The following is a 24619-nucleotide window of genomic DNA, read 5'->3' on the forward strand; positions in this document are numbered from 1 at the left end:
GAGATTTAGGTACAGTTTTGAGTTTTGGGAAATTTTTTTTGTTATTTTTATGATATTTTTCTTTATTAGGGAAAGTTAAAGAAATGTTTCTACCACTTGGAGAAGTGGTTGTGATTGCTTTGTGTTTCTGTGGAACTTCATTACAGTTGCCTGATTTCTTGAACAGCCTGGGTATTCTTTATCTTCCGTGACCTTAATCTGAAAGATTACACTTGAAATGAAAGTTGTTGACTTCCGTTTTCTTCAAAACTTCAGTGTGTGGTGAGCTCCTTTGCAATCTCCTTGTATGTTGGTTTCGCTCCTGTGGGAGCTTTTGTGGTGTTATGTGTAGAAGATTAAAGGCCTGTTCAACCTAGAGATAAGAAAACTGAGGAAATGTCATTCTGTTTTCTCCTGTACTTTTAATTATAGACACAGAGGGCTGGTATGAGCTTCAAGTCCTTTGTATAGCACCAAGCTAAACATATGTAGCTGGAATAACTAAAAGTTGTCTAACCGTTCTCAAAATGTGAGTGAAGGAGATTCTCCCTCCTCTACGTAGGGTGTCTCCTACATGTGGTTAGCTGTCTGTAATATATAGTCTAAGTCATAGTTAAGCTCATTTCTACCTGCCTGCAAGGGGTATGAAGAAATGTTGTTTGATTTCTTTGTAAGAGTCATTATTCAACTGTCCATCTTGTTTCTAGACATTTCTTTTCTTGACTAAACTAAATTTCTTCAATCTTTTCTTATACATCATGTTTTAATACCTCTTATTCTACTTGCCTTCCAATTAATTCTCCAACCTGCTTTTCATCTCAAAGTAGGCTACCGAAATTGGACTTGACAGCTGGGGTCTTCATTACTTTTGAGTAGAAAAGAGTACATTTTCCTTGCATCGAACATTTGTCATCCTTACTGCTATATTTCAGAGAAATACACGTCCTCCTGCTCCCATAACTCCCCCAGCTGCCACACTGGAGTTACACTGCTGACGGGTTTTCACATTTTTGATCCTCTGTTACCTTCAGACACCTTCTTCCTGCCCCCAGTGGTACTGCTGCCTAATCCCAGTTACTTCCTGTGTGGTCCTTGTTCCTTAAATTTCTGTTTCATCACTGCTAGTCCTCACTAGCTTTCATTTTAAAAGATTTTTTTTTTTTTCTTAATTGTGTTGGGAACATTGAGCAAAGTGTTTTGGGCTTTTGTTTTTTTTTTTTCCCCTCATCTGTTTAGGTTTTGCTAAGTTTAGGTGCCTGGCTATCTAATAAATACTGACTGCAAAACAGAACAGGATAATCACATTTGGACCAAGCCTGAGATGTAATTTGATTATATAGAAAATTATAGTTTTAGTTGATGTTTTTCTGTTACTGGTGTAACAACTTAAGAATACTTAGTTTTATTTCATATTTCCTGAGTTTGCTTATGAGAATGTCACAGAGAAAATGCCTGGAACATTTTTTTAAGTTGAGATTTATTAGGTCTACTTTTCCTCTGTTCCATACTAAGCCAGTTATCTTGTTGAAGAAGGAAATGCATATTGATTTGTAAAGAAAATGTGGATATCCAATTAACGGTCACTGTGTGACAGTTAACTACCAGGTGCTTATGCACTGGTGTTTTGTTCCAGCAGCTTTCCAGACATAGAAATTAACCTTCAGTGGTCTGTAGCTGCTGAGTTCCCACATTTCCTGGTCAATAATGTATTTCTATACTTCACAAAGACAGGTTAATTTTTTTATTCCTAGTTTTTGCAGAGCTGAGGGTAAGAAGGTAAATGTCTTCCTCCTTCATTCCAGCCTTCTTGGGAGGGGAGGTAAATTCTTTCATGCACAACTCCTGTGACGAAATGCTGCTCTTTAGAAACACTGTTCAGCAAAAGAGCTGGTGTGATTCTGTGAAACTTAACAGCTGACCACAAGCTTCTTAATAATGGCATGAAGACTAACACAGGGTATCACTAAACATGTCTTGTTAGTGTTGTAGTGGCAGGGTGTATACAGACAGGGGAAGTCGAAATGGCTGCTTTATCTGAGGGAGCCTCTCAATGTTGTCATATTTGGGTCAAATGTTTGGATTTTTCCTTTCAATCTATGAATTGTTGTTCTGCTGTGGAATTAGCCTTTTAGTGCTGCTTGGAACATTGCTTTTTGAAATGATTTATGCACTACTATTCCCTTGCAGCTTTTCTGTAACTTGTGATTTTTGGGTAGGGTCGTGCCCCTTCTCCCCCCCCCCCCCCCCTCGCATGGCATATGCTAATTTTTTTCCCCAAAAGGTGACCCTCTGAGATTGTGCCTATGGAGTGAAGAGATGGACTGAATTGTCATAGGCTGTGGGATGAGTTATTTTTAGCTGTTGGCATTTCAGGCTGGAACACTTCATTCTGTTGTGCTTGCTAATGAGTCATCTGGAGAAAATGGGCTTCTTGCTTTCAGGGAGGGTCTGTAGCAAATAATAATAGGCTAATCTCTGCAGGAGATATTCTGTCAAATAACTAAAGCTTCAACTAGAAAATATGTTGAAATGGAGACTTATCGTCTCCCCGTAAGAATAAGCATGCACTCACTATTATTATTATTATTATTATTATTATTGTATTATGATGTATATGAAAATCTCAAAAACTGGAAGACTGATAAAGAGCCTAGTAATGGTATAATAGTAAAACATTTTCAAGAAAGAAGGTTAATTGAAGACAGTCACCTTTTGCAGGTAGAGAAGAACACAGAGTTGCTTCCTAATGCAGAACATCGTTCACTTCCTGAAATCTGAATATGCTATCTAGTTCTAGAAATCTTATGGGAAGAGTCCTAGATAAGCCCTATATAAGGCTTGCATCCTTGAGAGAACCCCAAGTTCATCAACATTCAGCGTATTATTTTTAGGGATTATCCAGCATCTTTGTTTTGGTCCCTACTGAAGAATATATTTTAAACATTTTTTTTCTTTGTGCGCAATTCATAGTTTCTCCTTTGACCTCTTCCCTCAACGTTTGAAGGTTTTGTGCTGATACAACATGGTAGGCTTTGTTTTGCAGCTGAAAATATCACCACTCAAGTAAAAAACTTAATGTAAGAGTAATTAATCAAAGTTGTTAATCTGGTTGTTTCTTTTTTCTATTATTGAAATTCCAGAATTCAGTAGTGCAAATGATTCATTTATAAAACAACCTATGCAAAGATTTAGGGAGAACTGTATGAAAGACGGGGAAAAAGACCCCCTATTCCATAAAGGAAGTGATTTAAAGAATAGCATCAGTGTCGAGTCTTTTTGTCACCTTTGGTACTTCTAATGCTACTTACAATCTATGTTTACCTTCTTTTGTTTACACCTCTTCATCTTGTAAAGCATATTACAAGTCTGAAGAGGCTTCTCTGTTTTGGTGGCAAGAGGATGTTTCCTTCAGAGCTAATAATTTTTACTCTCCATTGATTATTTAGCCATTTGGGTTTGCTTTTTTCAGTTATCAATGGAATATTGAGATAAAAGAGTATTTTATCTTACGTCATTCAGAGAAATATTTTTGCATTATTAGCACCTGTTGACCCTTCAACCTATATTGTTTTAACCATCTTCTCATATTGCTGTGATCACTCTAAAAAATGCTTTAAACCGATCAAGTTTAATGATTCTGATATTACCAGTGTGTGCTGCTCCTAAATAACCCACAGGGCTTAGACTGGGTTAATCAAGATTAATATTTTACGTTTTAGAAATTTGGCATATCTACATTGCAGACAATAGTGTTGTGGTCAAAACACTCGAGAAACCTATTAATAAGCTGCTGTAAGTATCAGAATCAATTTAACTGCAGTAGCATGGAAGTTTGCATGAGAAAACTTACCTGTGTTTTAGCAGAAAGAACTTTTCCTAAACATCAGGCTGCTGTGGCTAGACTGCTTCCAAATCCTGATCTCATTTGTTTATGGCTGGTTTGAGTACACTACACTGACTCTATAGATTGTCCTGTAATTGTCTCTCTAGTAGGTAATTTATGCAGCTTCTCAGGTAGCAGTATATTCTGTGTATCCAATCCTTGGATGTCAACCCACCGGCATAGTTTCTCCGGCTTGTAGGAGAGCCAGGTTTTTGTCTTTTCCAAAAGTGAAAGGAACATATTTCCATGTTATCCCTTCTGAACAGTTCTGGTTCTTTCTTTCTTAAATCTCCCCCACCCCCCAGTATCCTAAGATGTTGATAATGAACAGTTGATTCCTTCTGTAGTTTCCAGTGCCACCTAATGAAAATTAAGATGTGGACACATGATTACGTACTTAGCAAAAACTTACAAAAACAAAATATATTTGGGAGTGTGTGTGTTTGTAGTAATCAATATTGCCTGTGGTTTTGAGCTACAGAAATTCATGTTATTACCTGTTATCAGTGGGTGACTATCTTAAGAGATATGTGGCTGGAAAGCGGCCCGGCGCAAAAAGGACCCGGGGGTGTTGGTCAACAGCCAGCTGACCATGAGCCAGCAGTGTGCCCAGGCGGCCAAGAAGGCCAATGGCATCCTGGCCTGTATCAGAAATAGTGTGGCCAGCAGGAGTAGGGAAGTGATCGTGCCCCTGTACTCGGCACTGGTGAGGCCGCACCAGCTCGAATACTGTGTTCAGTTTTGGGCCCCTCACTACAAGAAGGACATTGAGGTGCTGGAGCGTGTCCAGCGAAGGGCAACGAGGCTGGTGAGGGGTCTGGAGAACAAGTCTTATGAGGAGCGGCTGAGGGAGCTGGGGTTGTTTAGCCTGGAGAAAAGGAGGCTGAGGGGAGACCTCATCGTTCTCTACAACTACCTGAAAGGAGGCTGTAGCAAGGTGGGGGTCGGTCTCTTCTCCCAAGTAACTGGCGATAGGACAAGAGGAAACGGCCTCAAGTTGCACCAGGGGAGGTTCAGATTGGACATGAGGAAAAATGTCTTTACTGAAAGAGTGGTTAAACATTGGAACAGGCTGCCCAGGGAAGTGGTTGAGTCACCATCCCTGGAGGTATTTAAAAGACATGTAGAGGTGGTGCTAAGGGACGTGGTTTAGGGGTAGACTTGGCAGTGCTAGGTTAATGGTTGGACTTGATGATCTTAAAGGTCTTTTCCAACCTAAACAATTCTATGATTCTATGATTACTTACAGAGCTGGATAGAGAAACAGGGAGGTTGGAGAACTAAAATAGAAATCTTGCTTGGTATTTACTGTTGGTTGTGCTCAAAGCAGGATTTTCTGCACTCATTATTTGTTCATGAGGAAAATTATTATAGTTCACTGCATGTTAATAGGAGCTTAGAGTGGACGTATACTGTCTTCTTGGTCTATTTAAATATCCTGATGTATTTTTAATGTTTTCTTGGTTTAAATTTACTGACTGGTTACTGATGTAAAATAATTTAAAATAGCACAAGGGGTGAAGAAAAATAGATGTTTTTAGCAGTGTAGTTGAATTGACGTGAACCGTTTATATTATTGTAAAAAGCAAAAAATTGATTTAGATTGTGGTTAACAACTGTCACCATTGTTTTGGACTTTGTGTTAATAGCGAATATTACTCAGATAAAATGCTTCTTAATCTGAGTTATGTATGGAAACAATTAGTTCATAATTTGGTTTTGGAGCAGCTCTTTCTGCAAAACTTTCTGATATTTTATCAACTCTGAATTGGAATCTGAACTTTGCAACTTGGTTAACTTATTTTTTACTGTTTTACTCTTTTGATGTATTTATAGATAAAAGTACAAATTGTAAAGTTACTATAGTAAAATATTTTTCTCTGCCAGGTGTGAGTGTGCATACGTCTTTTTTTTCTTTTTGTCAGCTCTTTATAGGCAGCTTAATATGATTTGCACTACAGCTTTAGATAATCTAAATTGTAGCAAAGATAAGGCCTCAGATCTCTTGATGACTGAATACTTTTAATATTAAAATATTCTTGGCAAATATTCTATTAAGTTAAACAAATTTTCACTTTGATGTGAGCTAGAGTAAGTTGATGCTTGTGAAACAGCAGTTTCAATTAGCATTCACTGAAGGTTTATTGACAGTTAACACCTGGTCTCTACTGTGCCGAGTGGGAAGCATCTACTGCAGTCTCATATGATTGTTGCATAATTAGGATTATGATCTCTAATTTGCTTTTAATTTTGTAAATCTAGTCTTATTTTCAAAACCAGTCCGTGTTACTTGTTTTCCTGCATTTTTATTGTAGGACAGGTAAAGTTACTGATGTGAAAAGGATTAAGAAGTTATACTACTTTCTAACATGAAAAACAACTTGCCCTTTCATTGGTTAGTTAGCAAGGAAATTTGGACACGAAGAATTTACTGGTAGGTCTCAGAAAGTATGTATTCTTCCCATACTACTTATGAGAAGCAAACAGAAAATGACACAGGTTTTTTGGAAGTAGTATTCTTGTATACAAGCTGCCAAATGTATACTGGGAACATCAGGAGCAAGCGTAAATGTTTTTGTAATACAGCTGAGAAATAACAAAGGAAATGACCTCGATCCTTAGTGCTCCAGAACATACTTTGGCGCATCCAAGGACGAAGAAGGTAAATGCTACTTATTTTTCCCTGCCTGCAATGCCTTTTGACCCTTATTGGCTATGCGTAAGGGCAGGAAGCTACTTCTGGCTACGGTGTTTTGCAACAAATGCTATGGTGCACATCCCTAGATGTATCTGCAACATTTTTGAGTCTTGGCTGATCATTTGGAAGATCTTCTTCCAAAAAGACAGTGGAGGGGAAAGCATAAACTTGCAGTGAATTACTGAACTGACGGAAATTCTCTAACAGTATTTCTGATTACCTATACTCAGATGAAACTTTTTACAATGTTTTGATTAGAAATTTAATAGAGGGAGAGAAATTTTAGTTTTCTTGACCTATACTATAGTAATCATATATAATACGCATATTTTAAGGTTCGTGAAGGTATTCTGTGTATATGTAACGTGTGTATGTATTTGTAGTGTTTAGTGACAGTTAGAAATGTGAACATTTAATAATGTAGTGGTATAGTTTTTCTTTTCATTTTCCTACAGCATTTTGGAATATCAACAGTAAAACTTGCCTTGTGGTGGCTGATGCTTCTGCATGTAATCATGTACATTTTTGAGATAATGTAGAGGAGGAAGATATTCAGATAATCTGGAATAGGGGGGGGGCTTTTCAAGAACACTCGCATAAATTTGCCTGACTCTGCTGAGAAAAGAAAAAAAAATTACTTTGAGAAATGTCTTTAAATCATGATCCTTAAGAGCTGATGTTTTAACCTTACATTTGAATGACTGTTACTTTTTCCATCTTGTTTCAATATGCCTAAATGCAAACACATGTGGAAAATGTTCTTTTGGCTTTTATCAAACTGACATTTAAGTGCATTTTTTTCAACCTCGCTAACATTTGTGGTAAAATATTTCAAAGCTATGAATCTTGCAATTTGCCTATGCATTTTTTTTTTCTTCTTCTTTCATATATTAACATTTGGTACTCATAATCCTAACCTGGTTGGAATTACTGGCTTTTTTCATTTGCTGTTTGTTTGGATGAGGTGATTAGGAAAATACTTTATGTGAAATTCTAGTTTGCAACAGTAAATACTTCCATGAAGAGTCACTGTTTTCTGTACTTTAGTAAATAAAGGAGAAAAATATGATAATCTGCTATATTCAATTGTAGCAATCATATTCCTAACACGTTTAGCTTTCTGTTGCGTTACATGTCCGTGGTGCTAACCTGTCTCCAATACTTCCTTTTTAGCATGTTTCATTCTTCCCCTCTACTCCCCTGCCCGTTTCCAAGCTCTTTTAATTCTGTGCCAAGCTAATAAGGAGAAGAACTAGCTCTGGGTAGTCAGTCATTGCCAAGCAGCTGTTACACAGTTTTCTCATGTACCTCTGTGATCGTACCTCATTTCTAAAAGGCAATATTTTTGGTCTTTCAGGTCCAATTTTAAGTAAGAACAACCAATTATATCTGCATCTCAATCTTAATTGATTATACGTCAAAGACTAGGGATGAAATAGTTCATATATGTAACTATCCTTTCTAGGGTTTGAACTTTGAACACTGAGTTGCACAATTTAGACAGAGAAATTAGGTACACGCTTTAGAGTTAAAAATCTGAATTACTTTTCTTTTTACCCACAGTATTTGTCCTAAAGTATTCTCCCTTTTATTTCTGTTTAAAAATAATACCTTGTGGCTTAATCATAATGTTTACATCTCAAGACTAGACCTTTTCCTTAAATCTGAATTAGATTTTATGCAGGATCAGATTATGAGGGCTTCAGCTTGCCTGCTAACACTGACCAGGGAAGGTTGTCTTTCTACAACATGTGCCCCATCTGCCTGGTGGTGTGGCTGCCTGCATCGTTCTGGCACTGGCCCAGGCTGTGATGAAACTGAGAATGTGACAGACGACAGGCTTGTCCAGATGTATGCATAACTACTTCTGCCATGCCCTGCAAAACAGTCAGGATGCAGGTTTGGCATTATTTAGTTGTTTGTGTTGATTTATTCCCTGAGGGTTTTCTCCAAAAATGGAAATAATATTTGATACTTTTTTGTAGTTTTACTGAGCTTTTAGTATTATTAAAACAGATTGTAGAATATGATGCTCACCTACTTTTAATTTAATTTATGGAGTGATTTCTTAGACATTCTGACACAGGTTACATAATTTGAAGATTTAAGTAGATTTTAAAAAAATGCAATTAAAAGGATCCAACATCTAACAGTGTATTAGCCTGGTTCTCCTCACAGCGGAACATTTAAGCTAGTGCCATGTCTTAATATGACTATACTTGCAATTAAAAATAAATATCTGGGAAAGGTGTCAGAATTGCCATTAATTATGATTTTTAATTAAAATCTAATTAAAATTCATCCAATAGCTTGAAAACATACCAAATCCTAGTCTACCTTCCTCTCTAGAGGGATTGACAAAGGCTGCCTCCCAGGCCCAACTTACCTCCAAAGAGAAAGACGTTACAGACTTGGGTGCAACTTGCGACCTTTTATTGATTATTTAAGAGGTTTCCATCTTAGTGTTTTTGAAGGTTTTTATAACACCAAATAAAAATGCACAATCCACTGTATTGTATTATTATTATACAAAATACGTACTGTGTTATTATACAAAATAACCAGATTTTTGTCTTACATTCAGGCTGTCATTATCTGGCATACAACAGAAAAAAGGGCAAAAATTATTTTTCTCTCCTCTCTAGCTGCTTTTGGCAGCTGATTTTTTAAAGTGTAGCTCCCTGCTGATGTATGCTATTGAGTACATCTTGGGTAATAAGCAGATATATCAAAAGATATCCAGGGCAACACACCCTGCTGAAAAACAAGAGATTACTTTTCTCTACTACTTGCAGGTAGAAGTAGCTTCTGACGTACGCATCAGAACTGTTTTTTCCTGGTGCGCTCTCTGTATAAGACAGTTAAATGTTGGTATTCTATGGCCATTTTACTCTTCAAAAAGAGTTTCTTTGTAGTCTAATATAAGTTGTGTCCAAAACCTTAACAGCATTACTTGAATTGCTTTAATTTTTCTTACTGCAGCTCCATTGCCTTATGTTGTCTGCCTTCAGTTGTAGGGAATGTTTTACGTGCTTATTTTGTTGTCAGTTTGGTTTTGAAAGCATGGTGAGCCAAATATGACTGTATTTGTTGCTGTGTAACATAGAACAAGAAGATAGTCCCAGCTCAAAAAAGCCTCTGATTTTGTGTATAAAGCGAGTTACGAGAGATGGGTATTGATTCAGGAGAGGATTGCCAGTCATTAGGCTGGAGAATAGCCTCGGGAAATCACACAGCCTTGCTGATGACTTTTTTTAGACATTATGCTGAAAGATAGTCTGAAGGAAGATTTAAAGTAGATCTGCTAATATTCATAGAAAATTCTAGTAACTGGGCATTGGATGATATTATGGGTTAGTGAGAGAAAAGGTATTTTTGTTGACTGCTGTGTGCCCTGAGGCTGTTGTAAATCTGAATGTACCGAATGAAGGATGTGTTCAGTGCTGTAACGCTTTGCAGGGCCTTGACAATGTCGAAAAGTGGCTTCTGCCTGAAATGACTGAGAAGGGGCTGGAAGTGGGGTGTGGAGAGAGGCGAGCTGGGCAGAGGGATAGCTGACACAGATGATCTTTGCAGCTGTCTGAAGGGATAGGATATTAAGATGAGTGCATTTATCTGTATAGTACAGGAAATCATGCTTTCTAAGAGGTGCTATGGGAAGCAATAGTGTAAGGTTTAAACATAGTTTGGTAAGAAGACACAGAGAAGACGAATAGTGATTCTCAGGTTATGAATGGTTTGAGTGACAAACAGGGTGGTGAAATTGTCAGCAGTGATACTTACTGGGGGGCAATTCTAACAGCTGTCTCCAGTTTGAGGTAATGGTATGGCATATGTAAGAGGAGTCTCTGCCTTTTAAAAACAAGCCCCCACCTCCTGTAATGTAAGGAGGTGTATTTTGTTTAAAAAAAAAAGCATTAAAAAATTTATTCTCATTCTTGTTTGTATTCTTTTATAAAATAGCTTCTTCCATTACCGTGTTATACTTTTTTTTTACTAGCCATTAATTCTGTAAAAAGTGAAGCTACTGAAAAAGCTCACCTTTCAGTATCGAGTTCAATTAGGAGTCAACCTTCTTTACAAAAGGGGAGGGGAAAAAAAAGCAACTGACAGAAGTGCTATTGCCTTTAGTATAATTGAGCAAAACATTAACATATCCTCTTTGGTCAGTGCTAGAGTTGATCAGCAGTATCACAGCTGAAAACACATGCTGCTGCAAATGCAAACTTGTTTTTGTTAAAATACGCCGTAATGTGGTGAACAAATTCATGGTACCAAAAATAGGGGCCCCTCTATATGGTGCTGATTGTGGGATTTATTATTCTGTTATTTAAGCTAATGGTATGTTACTAGGTCAGGAGAAGGGTCACAGTTCTCAGATATAGCACAGCCTTAAGAAATACTCAGACCAACAATTGCAGAACATGAAACAAAAATATTATTCAGTCTTGCTCATAAGGTTCTAATTTTCTTGAATTATCCAAAGTGTGATAACAGCTTAGTCCTGAAGCATACACAGAAGCTCTGTTTAGCATTCCCAGGCCTCAGAGCAGTTTCTACAGTTGAACTTCCTTCCTTAAAATGGAGAGTTTTATAAAAGCAAATACCATGTTTCTGAGGCATGCTGGAATGACAGTCTTCTCTTTGCAGGTCAGACATACAGCAGACAGTGACAAAGTCAGTGTTCCCACGCTGCCTGTGCCATCTGCTGACATTTTGAAAAATGTCCATCTAACCGTTCATTTTCTTAAGATAAAAAGCTATTGGCATTCTTAATTTTCAGGTCATTCTTGATACAGCTTTGTTATCAGGCTCTTGTGGATTAAAACAACACAATTTATATCGTCCTTTTGATGTGTCATGGAAAATGACCAGCAAAAATTACTTTTCTTGCTGTATGAACTCATCTTCTATTTTATATAACAGACCTCTAGAGGTGTTGAGTTCACTATCTTAATAAGAAGAAAAGGAGTTAGGTCTTTTAATGTTCAATCTGAAATAGTGAAAGACAGTTGCCATTGTTTGTCTTATTCTATTAAGTAATTTTAAAATAATTTGTTCAGATTATTTCTTAGATTACATAGCTGTCACCTTGAAATCTTCATAATATGGACAGTATTTTAACGCTGTTTGCAATTTTTTTCCCAAATTCAGATACCACCTATTTTATTAACTCAAACTACGAGATAAGTGTTTAAATACATAATCCTCTAGATTTAGAGCTCCTAAAGTAGGTGATCAACTACAGTACTCTAAGTTTATAAGGTTTAACATGGCATTAAATAATACGGACATAGAAACATTCGATGTCTTTAGGTAAAGGAATTAAAATATCAATTGGCATGCTTGTAGATATACAAGAATACAAAAATAACCATGTGATTTGCGCAGTACACACTCAAATTGATTGAAAAGGTAAAATGTGAATTAAAGAAAAAATATTGCCAAAATACTTAATTGGTTCATGATGGTTTGTATGTCTTTGCTTGAGAAGCAATTGTTAGGAGACCTGTTGGTTTTTGTTATTTTTTCCCACTCTCAGCTACTTGCTGTCATTTGAGGTTTCAATTGCTTGACATAGAATTGGTGGATAATTAGTAGTGTGGATAACTGTGAAAATCATATGTAGTAATTTAGTTCTTGATTCTTTCTAATTGTCTGCCCATCGGTAGTTTGCTAGGGTGAGTAGCTCATTATTCAAACATTTTAAATTGAAAGTACTGTAGAAATAAAAACGGTCTTGTTAGTAACATGGTATTGAAAATCAAAACCTCTTAAAAAAAAAAAAAGTCATTATTTGACAAAATCTATCCCCAAAGCCATTGTTCACATACTATGAGGAGATTGGGGTTGTGAGGGGGAGAGGAAGTGTAGGGTTGGCAGATAGTGTTAATTTTTCACTGTGTCTGAAATAAAGATGTATCACTGTTTTAAAAGATGCTAAAGGTGAATGCCATAAAATATGTTGAAATACATCTAACTGGGCAAGCTTCATTTGTTAAAGATAAACATCTAAAGTTAACAGACTTTAAGGGCAAATCTATGCTATTCATTAGGGTCGACCTTGAGGTCATTTTGAACCTCAAATGTGCAAACAAATTTTACAGTAACCATTTTAACTTGCCTGCAGGAGTCCTCCTCTCCGAGTCTAATGTCTTCTGAGGTTGTTAATCCTGCTGTTTAATTCACTCATTTTGAAGTGTGCTTAGAACTTAAAGGCATGATACAGTATTTGTGCACAGCCTCCCTGCAGTCTCCACAACTCGCTCATTCTAGTTTCCTTTTCTGTGACACTTCCCTTTTCTACAACCTCTGACTAGAGAGAAGGCTGGTTCTTAAGCTGTGGTGTACTGTGATCAGAGATGCAAAAAGTACCCTAGACCAGGAAGAGTGTCTTATAGAACTCTATCTGGGTCTTAACCATGAAGTTTGATCTGAAATACAAGGGTAGATATTTCTGTTAAAAGTCCAAATATTTGTTTCAATGTTCAAACCTAATAATATACTACTGAATGTTATCAGAGAATGCTGTTTTCAAAGTAGTATGACTTGAAGGATTTGAAAGCTCATCTGGAGACACTTGGCTTTTCTGTTATCAGATTTTCTCACATACTAGTAGATTTGTTCGTAAAAGTGTCAAAATATACTATTTCAGATGAAAACTTAAAACATAGCACTGTTGTTTGGGTCAAGTTAATTTTGAAATAGACACCAGATCTCCTCCATCTTCTCACTTAATTTTACGTTCTGTCTAGCTTTAATGAAGTGGAATTAAGTATCTGAATGTCTTCATTTATATAATTTTTCTTAAAGCATATATTTTATCAATCAACAGTTCATTGCAATCAAGCTTATGCTTCAGATAGTGTTTTCTTGAGCCAGCAGTGTGCCCAGGCAGCTAAGAAGGCCAATGGCATCCTGGCCTGTATCAGAAATAGTGTGGCCAGCAGGAGCAGGGAAGTGATAGGGTTGAGTCCCCATCCCTGGAAGTATTTAAAAGACGGGTAGATGAGGCGCTTAGGGACATGGTTTAGTGGGCATGGTGTTGTTGGGTTGATGGTTGGACTCGATGATCTTGGAGGTCTCTTCCAACCCTAATGATTCTATGATTCTATGATTCTATGATTCTTCAGTTATTCGCTCCACTTGCAAATTCAAGGTAAAGGATTCAAGTTGATGTCACACTTCGCTTTGTAATTTGGACAAAACCTAAATAGATGTTTCCAGCTTGCACCATATGTAACAGCTAATGTGTCTGAATTTCTTGTTTTCAAACAACATGATGTCATCTACTTCTAATCTTCATGTCTTCTTTTGAAAACAAACAAAAAAAAAGTAGAGTTTTAACTTTTTTCTTCTCCACTTTTTTTTTTAACAGATTTGAAGAACTTGTGAAAAAGTTCAAAGTAGAATATCATGCTGGTGGTTCTACTCAAAATTCCGTTAAAGTGGCCCAGGTTTGTTCTTCCTTAAAAAAGAATTATTGATAATTTGAAGTGTTGAGTTTGAATCAACTTGATGCTCTGTATTGTCTATGTTCATCATGAGCACTGCTGAGTGGGTGCTTTGTGATTCTGTTGCTCAGACTGTGCTTGTATTTTCTGACATGATTTATTTTGAAGTTGTGCTCTTTATTCTTTTCACAGACTTTCTGTTAAGGTTATAGTTACAACTGCAATGTACCTAGGAGTGGAAGGGAGGGTTTTAAGGAAGGTTGAGCCAGGCTTTTTATCAGAGGTGTATGGTGGAAGGATAAGAGGCAAGGGCAAGGTCCCTTGCTGCAGTGAGGAATCTTCCAATGAGGAGAAAAAAGTCACAATGAGAATCAATGAACAGAAGTTGTTGAATCTCTGTGCTTGGAGACTTTAATAACGTACCAGGATGAGTTCTTGGGCAACCAGATTTAAATTTGAGGCTGGCCCTGCTTTGAGTGGTGGGTTGAACTAGAGACCTGCAGAGGTCCCTTCTAGCCTTGCATTGTTCTGTGATTCTAACCACATTTATCCTGTAAGAACTTGAAAGTTTGTCTGTAAAAGATTGAAATGTTAAACTTTTTTTTATACAAATATAATTTTTCTGGCTATGGGTATGATGAACAACAGTAATGATGAATTTGGTTTCAGGTATATTAACTTTTCTATAACTAAAGTATGCCTTTTGTCACAATACTCTTAAGCATATACCTGTGTGTATATTTTTAGATTGTGATAGATGTACAAATCCTATAAATAAAAATATACAAACTGTATTTATAACCTTCTTGTTAACGATCCTGGCTTATTAACTTCCAGACTTCCTATATAATTAAAACTTGCTGCCAGATAGCATTAAATGCACATTTGGAAGAAATTAAGTTATAATTTAACAAAGGTTGCCCCAGCCAATAAAAAGGAAAAATTCATTACAGTAATAATCACTGCTCCTTTGTACAAAATAGTTACTGCTTCTTTACTAAGGCTTCCATTTTCTGAAAACCCAAATGTCTTGAAAATATTTGTGATAAAAATATTTCACAACAGAGAGAAATCTAAGTTGCATGTGTGTTATTGTATGTAGCATTATAATTCTGAAATGGTTATGCCTTTTACATACAGACAGCTTTCAGGGCTTTTTTTTTTTTTTAACTGTGTGGTCAAGCCAATTTTTTGCTTCTGATACTTTAAAAAAACCTCTTCATCAGGAGAGCTCAAGTTATTGGATTCATTCATTCATTGGATTCAGTCAGTATGACTGTTGCTTGACCTATGGGGATGGTGTAGAGGTGGAATGCTGTTGATCTCTTCCATGACAGCTGATTAGAGGTCAACTTTTTGGAGGGAGTTCTGCAACTGTTTATTACTTCAGAGGCATGAAATTCTGCTTCTATTCCTACATCTAGATTGAGGAGATTTAGAAGCAAATGCATATGGTAGGCTCAGAGTTTCTAAACTTTGAAGTGTTCAAAGAGCCCAGGATTTTATTGCCATCTCTCCTTGAAGTGACCTCTTTGACATCAGCTAATTTATTAGTAAACTATGTCTCATACTTAACTGCCTCTTAATCTGTCAGTCCAGGTGTTGTTCAATAATTATACTATGAAGTACACAGAACCTGTATAGAGTCAATGAAAAAGATGACATTTAAATCAATGAAATGTAGGGGTTTCTATGTCAATGCTCCTTTCTTATACTGATCGGGTTTTGTCAGTGAACTTTTCCCTTTACCTTGGCTCCGAGTGGAGAGCCTCATTCAGCTCCAGTTGCCATCTGGAATTGTATTTGTCTCCAGAAGGGTTGTCATCTCCTAGTTTTTGTTTCAAATAAGATTGAAACTTCAAACAGTTGTGCATGAATAACATAACATCACTAAGAGGCTTTAGAAAGAGGGATGGGAGTGTGAGAGAGAGAGGAAAAAAAAGAATTCTGGAAATCTTGAAAGAAGCTGTTATTCTGTATGCTTTAGCAGGAAAAAAAAATGTGAGGATAGAAAAAATAGTTTAAATGTAAACCCAAAATTAAATTAGAAATTCTGGAAGAATTTTTGCAGCACTATTCATTGGCATATTGGAAAGAATAAGTGTGTAAGTTATCTTAGATCTGAATAACTTAAATATATATTTATTTGTTGAAAGTAATGGGAGGAAGCAAAGACTGATTCAGGAAACCTGACTGGTGGTTGAGAAGTAAAGGACCAATAAATAAGTTCAGAGCTCTGAGGTAGCCACACTCTAAGTGGATTCTCTGCGAGAAGACGTGTGGGGAAGAAATCCTAAGAATACAGCTCTTATTAATTTCTCAATTTGTGTTATTTTATGGGAAAAGCTTGAAAAAGCATGCTAAAAACTGAGAGACATAAACTAAAAAAGCTTGTTTTAGCTGTTTAAAAGTTGGTGAGAAATAACAGCATGTTAAAGAAAAGCATCCTTGGAAGCCTGACTGCAATGGAATACAACTGTCTGAGTAGAATGGCTGGAAATGAACAAATGGCCTCTGAAGTCTGGCAACTGCTTTTTTAAAAGTTCATTTCTGAGCGAGAAGAGTGTATTATTAAGGAGTGAGTAGGAAAATTGGAGAGCAATTAATAAAATGATTGGAATAAAAAAAAAGGAAGAATTCAAGAAGCAACTCATAAATAGGGTTGTTGAATTGTTTGTTTCAAATAGTCTGCTGTTTTAAGGGTCAGAAAAGCAACAGTATATTGAAACAAAAATACCCAAAGGCAAAATGGATGGGGAAACTTACAGTATATAATGTGTTTAAAAAGGGAAAATGAAACTGTCATATGCTTGCTTACATGGTCTGTGGTGATCATCACTTCAGTTATACATGCTCATATATTTTGGATATTTCTTTCGTATCTGTAAGACTGTGAGCTCTACTCAAGCAAGACTGTATCACTGTTCCTGAAAAGGATAAGCCACCTTCTTTAAACAAAAAACAAAAAAAAGGGAGGGGGGGAGAAGATGTCTTAGAAATACTGTATTTATCATGCATGAGAAATTTGAGATGGTAATCACAGAAAGAGGCAATAGGAAGAAGCTCTGAATTATGAAGAAAACTGGGAAGCAAATGAAGCTTAAATCATGGGGTTTGGAACTAAAATTTAAAGCAGCATCAACTATAATGGAAATGAAGATTTTTAGAAGTTTACAGAGAATTAACTAGAATTGCAGTCAAGCTGTGAAGAGTAGAATTAGGTTGGGTTTTTTTTTTTCCTACTGTGTTAACAGAAAGATCTGAAGTGCAGCCTTGAAGAAAAAATTTGGCAGGTAAGGTGCTAAAGGGAATCTTGGTATTTTTTCAATATTGTCTTGCAGCAGAGCAGAAGTAGGGTGTGTGGTACGCTGCAGGAGTGAGCGGTGGTTGGAGACCATTGTGAGAATCAAAAAGCTGAATGTTGACTGCCCAAAGTGGGCATTATGTAGACAGGGTATCTCAGCAGGGTCAGAAAAAGAAAAATGTCTGAACATGTCAGGGACAACAGAAAGGATTTTTTTGAAGAAATGCTTCTAATGTACAATGGAGGAGACGGATTTTTTCAAAATAAAATGCAGAAGCAGAGTCAAAACATACATTAGAGGGAAATCTCTGTAAGAGGAAAGGAAGGAACAAATGAAAAATTATTCTGTTGCGAAAGAAATACAGAAAACTGTTGGATTAAAAATTGAGAGGATGGAAGATAAATGATAAAGGGGCAGAAACCTGGAAGTATCACACTCTTGCTTTTCCAAAGTGTATTATGTAAGTGTTTTTATAAGTACAATAATATCTTTTTAAAATACCTGAAATGGTGAAAGGGAGTACCAAGAGCAATGTAAAAGTAATAAGGAGCAGTACTGAAGCCAGTGAGATAGGATGTCTATGTTCAAGTTCTCTGGGATATTCAAGTTATTTGGACATATACTGATCTTGAAAAGAGTGAGGAAGTCAAAGTTATTTTGGTTTGACCTAACTCATGTTATGAATGGGGCAGGGGGACTGATTGATGTATTCCAGTAACAGGCATAAACATGGAAAAGATAAAATAAATCAAATTACAGTTTAGTCATTCCTTAATGAGTTTAAATTAGCAGCAATTATGTCTTGGAAATACTAATTCATACTAGGAGAGGAATAGTGACAGAAAAGTAAAGAAAATTGAGACAGAAAAGCACATGCAGGATAAGACAAAACTGAGAGGATAGGAAATAAGTAATGTGGAAAGAGAAAACCAGTATAAAAATCCCAGTGTTGCTCTGATTCTGCGTCCGTCACTGTCCCATCCTTGTTTCTTCCTTAGCAGTCTACTTTTCCTTGTCCACTCTCATCTTTCTTGGGTGTAAATTTCTTCACCTGGAAGAGAAAAGATGGCTAACTAAAACAGATTGAGTACTTCTAAGGCCTTAAGGAAAAGTCTTATTGAAATAAATATATTTTCATTTAAGACTGTAGTACTGAGTGGAAAAATAGAGACAGACCATAAAGAATGGGGAGCAGGGAAGAGGAATAATGGTAGAGGGTTTTCCTGAGTGCAGTACAATACAGAAAACAATTGGAATCCAGATTATCAGTAAAAGTGCAGGTAATGCACTTCTAGAGGTGCTATGTTACTATTAGACACAGTTGTTGGGATTATTATTTTTTTTTCTTAACCCACCAGTAGGGAGTGTTAATAACTTCAAACTTTGCTGGATCAAGCTGTAATTAATCAGGCATCAATCACTGAAAATTGTGTGATAGTACTTTGGAAAATGAGGACTAGAAATGATGAACTGAATTGCAATCGCTTAGTTTCTGGAATAGAAACTAAAGTTTAACTTTCGTGTTTGCTTTAGTGATCTTGGCATTGGGATTACCCTTTTACACTAACTTTTAGTTTTGCTTTGTGTTTAAAGTTGAAGTTACGATGCATGCTTAAACACAGGGAGGAGAGTGCACACTGCAGTGTGCTGCTCTGACCTTTACTTGTCTCATTAAATTTTGGCTTTATATCTAATATGATATGTGACATCTTGCTTTAATCTGAGCTCTTGCAATCCCTCCAAATGATTGGATCCATTATATTAAATCTATAAAATATGCATACATGTAACTGCATGCAGTTCATAAATAATGTATTGTTTTAGAGTTCTGCCAACAAACTAAATTCAGATTTGTGAAGCCAGTATTTTACTACTTCACAGCTTCCTTCTGTAATTTTAATTAAGACTGTGCCTGTCTAGCAACAGACATTGATCTGGAAGGAAAAAAAAATCTGAATCTTTTAATAGGGCTTGTGACTTTAAAGTGTCTAAAACAGATAGCTTGCAGACAGGGCAAGTATTGCTGACCAGGCCATATTTGCATGATTTTTATCAGTGTTTATTTTGACTTTGGAGTGCTGAGGTTAGAACTGCAAGAAGTAGTCTTTTGAAGTTTTATCTTTCTAACTCAAGTGCTGGATTTCAAGTCTAACTTGATAGAATTTTATAACTTGGATTTTAAACAACACAACCTTGGCAACAAACAGCACATTTTCGTTCTTGTTTTTCTGGAAGTGCATATAAAGAATGCCACATTCTTCATCCTCAGAAGGTTTGGTTGTTCTTGGTTTATGCTCAATTTCTTAATAGCTTATTTTCTTTCGAACAATTCTGCTATTGCTGTGGATCTAACTTAGCAGTTAGGGAGAGCTATATTCTATCATTTATTCATCCTCACCGGAATTGTGAAATTCTTGTTGCACAAGTTTTATTACTAGTGATGCCACATGAACTTGGAAGAACATAGCTTGAAACATTTCAAGTTGAATTTGTAGGACTGGCAGATAAGGGAAAAACAAGTTACAATTCTCGGGAAGCTTTCATATAGATACTCTTGGGACTTCACAATAATGTTTTTATAATACACACCTCAGAAAATCATAATGACTCCCCATTTTTTCTGCACTATCTCTTGCTATCTAATCATAAGCTTTTGGTTTTTGTGGTTGTGCAACATTTTTGCAAAAAGCCTACATACTGTTGTTAGATACTTTAAAGAAGCTTGGTTTTAAACTAGAGTATGTGTTTATTTACTCTTAATAATGTGTTGATTGGAATGACTTAAATGAGGGATAACACTAAGAGAGAATAATATGATGCTAAATTATGTTGAGCATTTGTGTCCCAGTCTTCTGTACATCAGGGAAGTATGACACTTTCCCAGTATCAGCCTATATTTCAAGGGCTTGTAACTTTATCCCAATTTTTATTCTTCAATGATGATTAACTTGATTGTTAATCTAAAGTGATTGTACTTTTTAGCATTCTAATAAACTGACAAGTTTGAGAATTTAATTTTGAAAAATGAACTGATTCATGCTTGTTTATAAAAAGCAGTATGTGCTGAAGGCTTAGATGTCTCTTCAATTTTTACTATTTGTTATGTGAGTAATTAGCCAAACCTTGGCTTTATATTAAACATATGTCTACCGAGTCATGTCATGCTTAATCCAAAAATAGTCTGTAAAATTACAAATTTATCTATGAAAACTACTTGCAGACAGAACTGCATTTTTTGAAGAATAGAAGCTGTAATCTTGTAAACATAAAACTAGCTCATCACAAACTGGTTCCACGCTTTTAAAATTAGGTTTGTATGTATCTACAAAGTAGTACCCTTGGCTAAACATCACTCACGGTATGTAGTCGACAAAGTCCATTACACATTAGCTCTTCAATGTTCAGTCATTTAGTGATTTCCTTCTCACTTTCCTATCATTCTGTATAAATGGGCATAAAACTGTAATGAATTTAATCTTTTTCTCACTTGTGAAAATTTCTGGTTTACTTCAATACAATTGATTAGACTGAGGCATAGCAGGAAGAAAGGTTTGGCTCGGGAGCAGGCCTCAAAAAGTATTGAATATGCATAACTAGGGGAGAGGTAAAGGAAAAGTTACCAGAGAGGTCACCCCAAGCATGCTCTCAATTTTTTGATGTTAATGCAAATTTGCAGGACCTACCATTGTTTTATGGAATCCCTCATGCCATTAACTAGAAATGTTCTCTGTTCTGCTTATTGTGTGCTTAAATTCACTTATGCCACAAATAGCTTTCTCCAAAAACTGTTTCTGGAATAGTGCTCCCAGAAAGTGCAAGCAAGTCCCCTAAACAACCTTTTCCTCCTACTTAGTGAAGCAGAGAACATTTAGCTCTGTATCTTTCTGTTGACCAAAAGGAAATAGGCTATTTTTTTCCAAGAGAGGTAGGCTCTGTGCTTTCTGAACCATTTGGGTCAGAATCTTAAATTCCTCAGAGTTAGTTTTGGCCTTGTGCTCGATATTCCTTAAGCAGCTTCATTACATCCCCCTACTCGGATGGGCTTGGTGGCCCCAGCAGACATATGTTTCCAATATTTTCAATAGTTCAATCCAGCTTTCAAGAAAAAAAACGTATGAAAAAGCTCTCTAAACCATTTTCTGTTCTTTTTGGTATGGTTTAATAAACTTAGGGGTATAGCCTCACCTTCTCTGCCAGAAAACAATCCCAAGGCATGTGTTTTCTTCTGTGCCAGCTCCCGCATGTTTCTGCCGTGCTGCGCCTGTGTAGCATTCCACCAGCGTGGACCCCTGTCAGCGACAATGCCGGTACCCTGTGCTGTCCTGCAAGTGCATGTACCTGCTTCTCAAACCTATTCAACATAAAAGATGATGAAACAGAGGACTTATAGCTAAATTCTTCTTATTTATACCTTGCTGAAGTTTATATGCTACTAGCCAGTAAACTGAATCTCTTAAGCATCTGTCCCCAGTGCTGTGGTGAGTCCTAATGAGTGAGACTTGTTCTTGGCGAAGGAATAGCAAAATGTGCCTCAGTAGTGACAAAAATAGTTGTTTAAGTTTGTCTCTCTGGAAATACAACAATGGCTCTTCCCACTATTGCAAAGATGATGTCCCATGGATAGTGTCACGGTGGACAGCGTCACATGCCAGTCACATCAATTTCCTAAGCTATTTATTCTCTCATTTCATGTGTGATAGATATTTTCTATCATTCATGTGTGTTTCCAAATTAGCCTGTGTCAAACACCGCAGCAATGTCTGTGCTTCTGATGGAACAGCCAGCCTTTCCTTTTCCGAATTATAACACGCAGCTTGGGAAATTGGTGTAATGCCTAAGCTGATTGGTACAGAAATCAGAGAAGTTCTGTAATATTTGAGAGCTGTCTAGATTTTTTTGAAAGCCTTAGGGAAGATTTCTAGACCTTTTACTCCACTGTACCTAAGATCAATTTCAAAGCCTTATTCAGAACTACCTGGAATAGTTCAAAAAAGCAACAAAACACTTTATCGTTACGGCAAACTGCAAAATTCAAAGCAAATTTCCCCCAGGTTACAAAGCTGGGTACTTCTCAAGCTTTTTTGTGCTTGTGCAGGAAGCCCACACGTTGTTTCTATGGTTGTGAGTCAGATGTTGAAAGTAAATGATGCAGCAGTGTGGTGGAGCACCTAACTTTTCAAGGTTACTGATAGCAAGGCTTTTTTCTGCACACCAGTACTGGTTGCATACTGGGGATAACTGTATACAGCTCTCTGTGTATACCCATAGGCCTGGGAATATAGTTTCAACAAGTACCAGGATGGTCAGAAACTGAAGCTCCAAAAAGCCTGTGGCATTTTTTTCAGATTCTGCAATGCCAGGTCCCTAAATTTGTCCTCTTGAAAATGAGGCAGTTTCAGTTACACCATTGTTAGTCTACAACAGACTTTGTTATGAGACAGATGGTAACTGTTAAACGTTGCAAGACAAATGTCCTTATGTGCATCGCTTTGGCATGGAATTGAGTGGCTGGCTGCTCGTCACATGGACTTGCCTGTTTGATGCACCAGAACCACAACCACTTATTTCTTCAGGTCTTGTCCCTGGCCAGCAACATCAATAGGATTGTGGGAAAAATGTCATTGAATACGTCATGTCTGAAGTCACTTTAGAAAAACAGTAAAAAGAGCTGTACAAATCACATTGCCCCTAAATCCATTCAGATAGAACCTTGAAACCGTCTCCTTCTCAGTGTGTTTGAGTGAGCTTCAGAGTGCATATGCAGCCTCTGTTGGTCCATCCAAAATTGTAATGTATTTAAATGATTAAAAACTGTTTCCATATTCCAGAGTCATCAAACATCAGTCACCCACATGGACTCAGAAGGCACTGTATAAATGGTAGCAGTTGGCTCTTCCTGGGGATGCAATTCAGCTGCCTGCTGCTTGACTCAGCTTCTATGCCTGTTTAGCTATGTTAGCACCATGTTTTGGAGCTGTAAAAATTTGTCAGTTTTTTTCAAAAGCAACAAAGGAATTTGGGCTCTGTCCCTAAACTAATGTCCAGCTGAGTGAGTGGACTCAGACTTCATTGATTTTTGGTTTTGTTTTCCCCTGAGCCAATGCCACCCCTAACTTGTAAGTCATGCTATATATGAGAGTGAGATTTATTAGTACATTCCCTAATTTATGCTTATCCTGAAAATAAAGATGTCTTTAGGTAACACAATAATAGGTGCAGGCTGGGATTTATCCTGAAGAAATAAACAGCTGGAAGTATCAGTGAGCCACCTCTAGGGGACCTGGTTCCAAGGGTGCCATGCTGTGAACCCTCCAACTTTTTTGTACGCAGAGCGACAATGGGACTTTCTCAGAACCTTTCACTTCGTGAGGCTGTCCATGCAGCAGTGTGCTGATGGCACTCTAATAGTTGACTGACATTTACTTGACTTGTTCCCATTAGTTGACACTGGAAGGAGAATGACTGCTTGATTTGGCAATCTCAGAAGAGAGGGTAAATCCCTGTGCTTCACTGATTAATTTGGCATGCCACTCAAGTCTTGGGAGCTCGGGAGCTGTTTTATCCTTAGCAGCTCAATAAGTTACATAACTACATCTTTAGCAATTAATTAATGTTAAGTGATGTGATACAGTGGGGAGTTAATTGCCCTGGAAATCTGAAATGCCAAGTTACAGGGGTTTCTTGCACATCTCTAGAATACTTCCTGTTGAAAGTGTACTTCTTTTTTTTTTTTTCTTCCCTGAACAAGGACACTGAAAATCTTGCTGTTAGCTAAGAACTCTGCAGGTTTTATAATATACTATTTCTGGAGACCTAGTGCTTTCCTCACAAAGTTTAAATATATTAGTTTAACTTCCTTGCACATTTATTAGATATATTCACAGGTTTGTTGCCTAAAACCATTCTTTTCTCTCTTTCAATAACTTGTGCTCAATCTAAGTGCATGTATGTCTGGTTTTGTACTTTTGAGTTCTGAATTTGACTTTGCTGCTAACTTGCATTGTAGCCATATGGTAAAATAGTATACCTTTCTCTTTCTTATATATACGATGGAGATAATAGTGGTTTATCAGTATAGAAATTTAACATAGGAATTTACCTAGTCTTTTTAAGAATGCAAAGGGATAAGGACTGGTAACTTGATTGGTTCATCAGGAGGTACGGTAGTGCTGCTTTTTGTTTTTTTCTTAAGGACCCTGAGCATGATTTCAAAAAAACATATAGGGTTGCCTTACAAATCCCATCAGCAGACTGTGTTTCACTGGCCTTTGCGGTGACTAGCATTATGTGCTATTCCGTT

At 36.8% G+C, this 24619-nt stretch overlaps 1 protein-coding gene across 1 annotated transcript in view; it reads left to right on the forward strand.

Annotated features, from left to right (window-relative positions):
- Positions 1–24619, forward strand: part of ADK (adenosine kinase) — a 288796-nt gene that overhangs the window by 56916 nt on the left and 207261 nt on the right. The window contains exon 3 of the mRNA XM_009322457.1: positions 13939–14017. Coding sequence (XP_009320732.1) covers positions 13939–14017 — 79 coding nt within the window. The remainder of the gene's footprint in view (positions 1–13938; positions 14018–24619) is intronic.

The sequence above is a fragment of the Pygoscelis adeliae genome, unplaced genomic scaffold (genome assembly GCF_000699105.1).
Source record: "Pygoscelis adeliae isolate BGI_AS28 unplaced genomic scaffold, ASM69910v1 Scaffold244, whole genome shotgun sequence".
NCBI lineage: Eukaryota > Metazoa > Chordata > Aves > Sphenisciformes > Spheniscidae > Pygoscelis > Pygoscelis adeliae.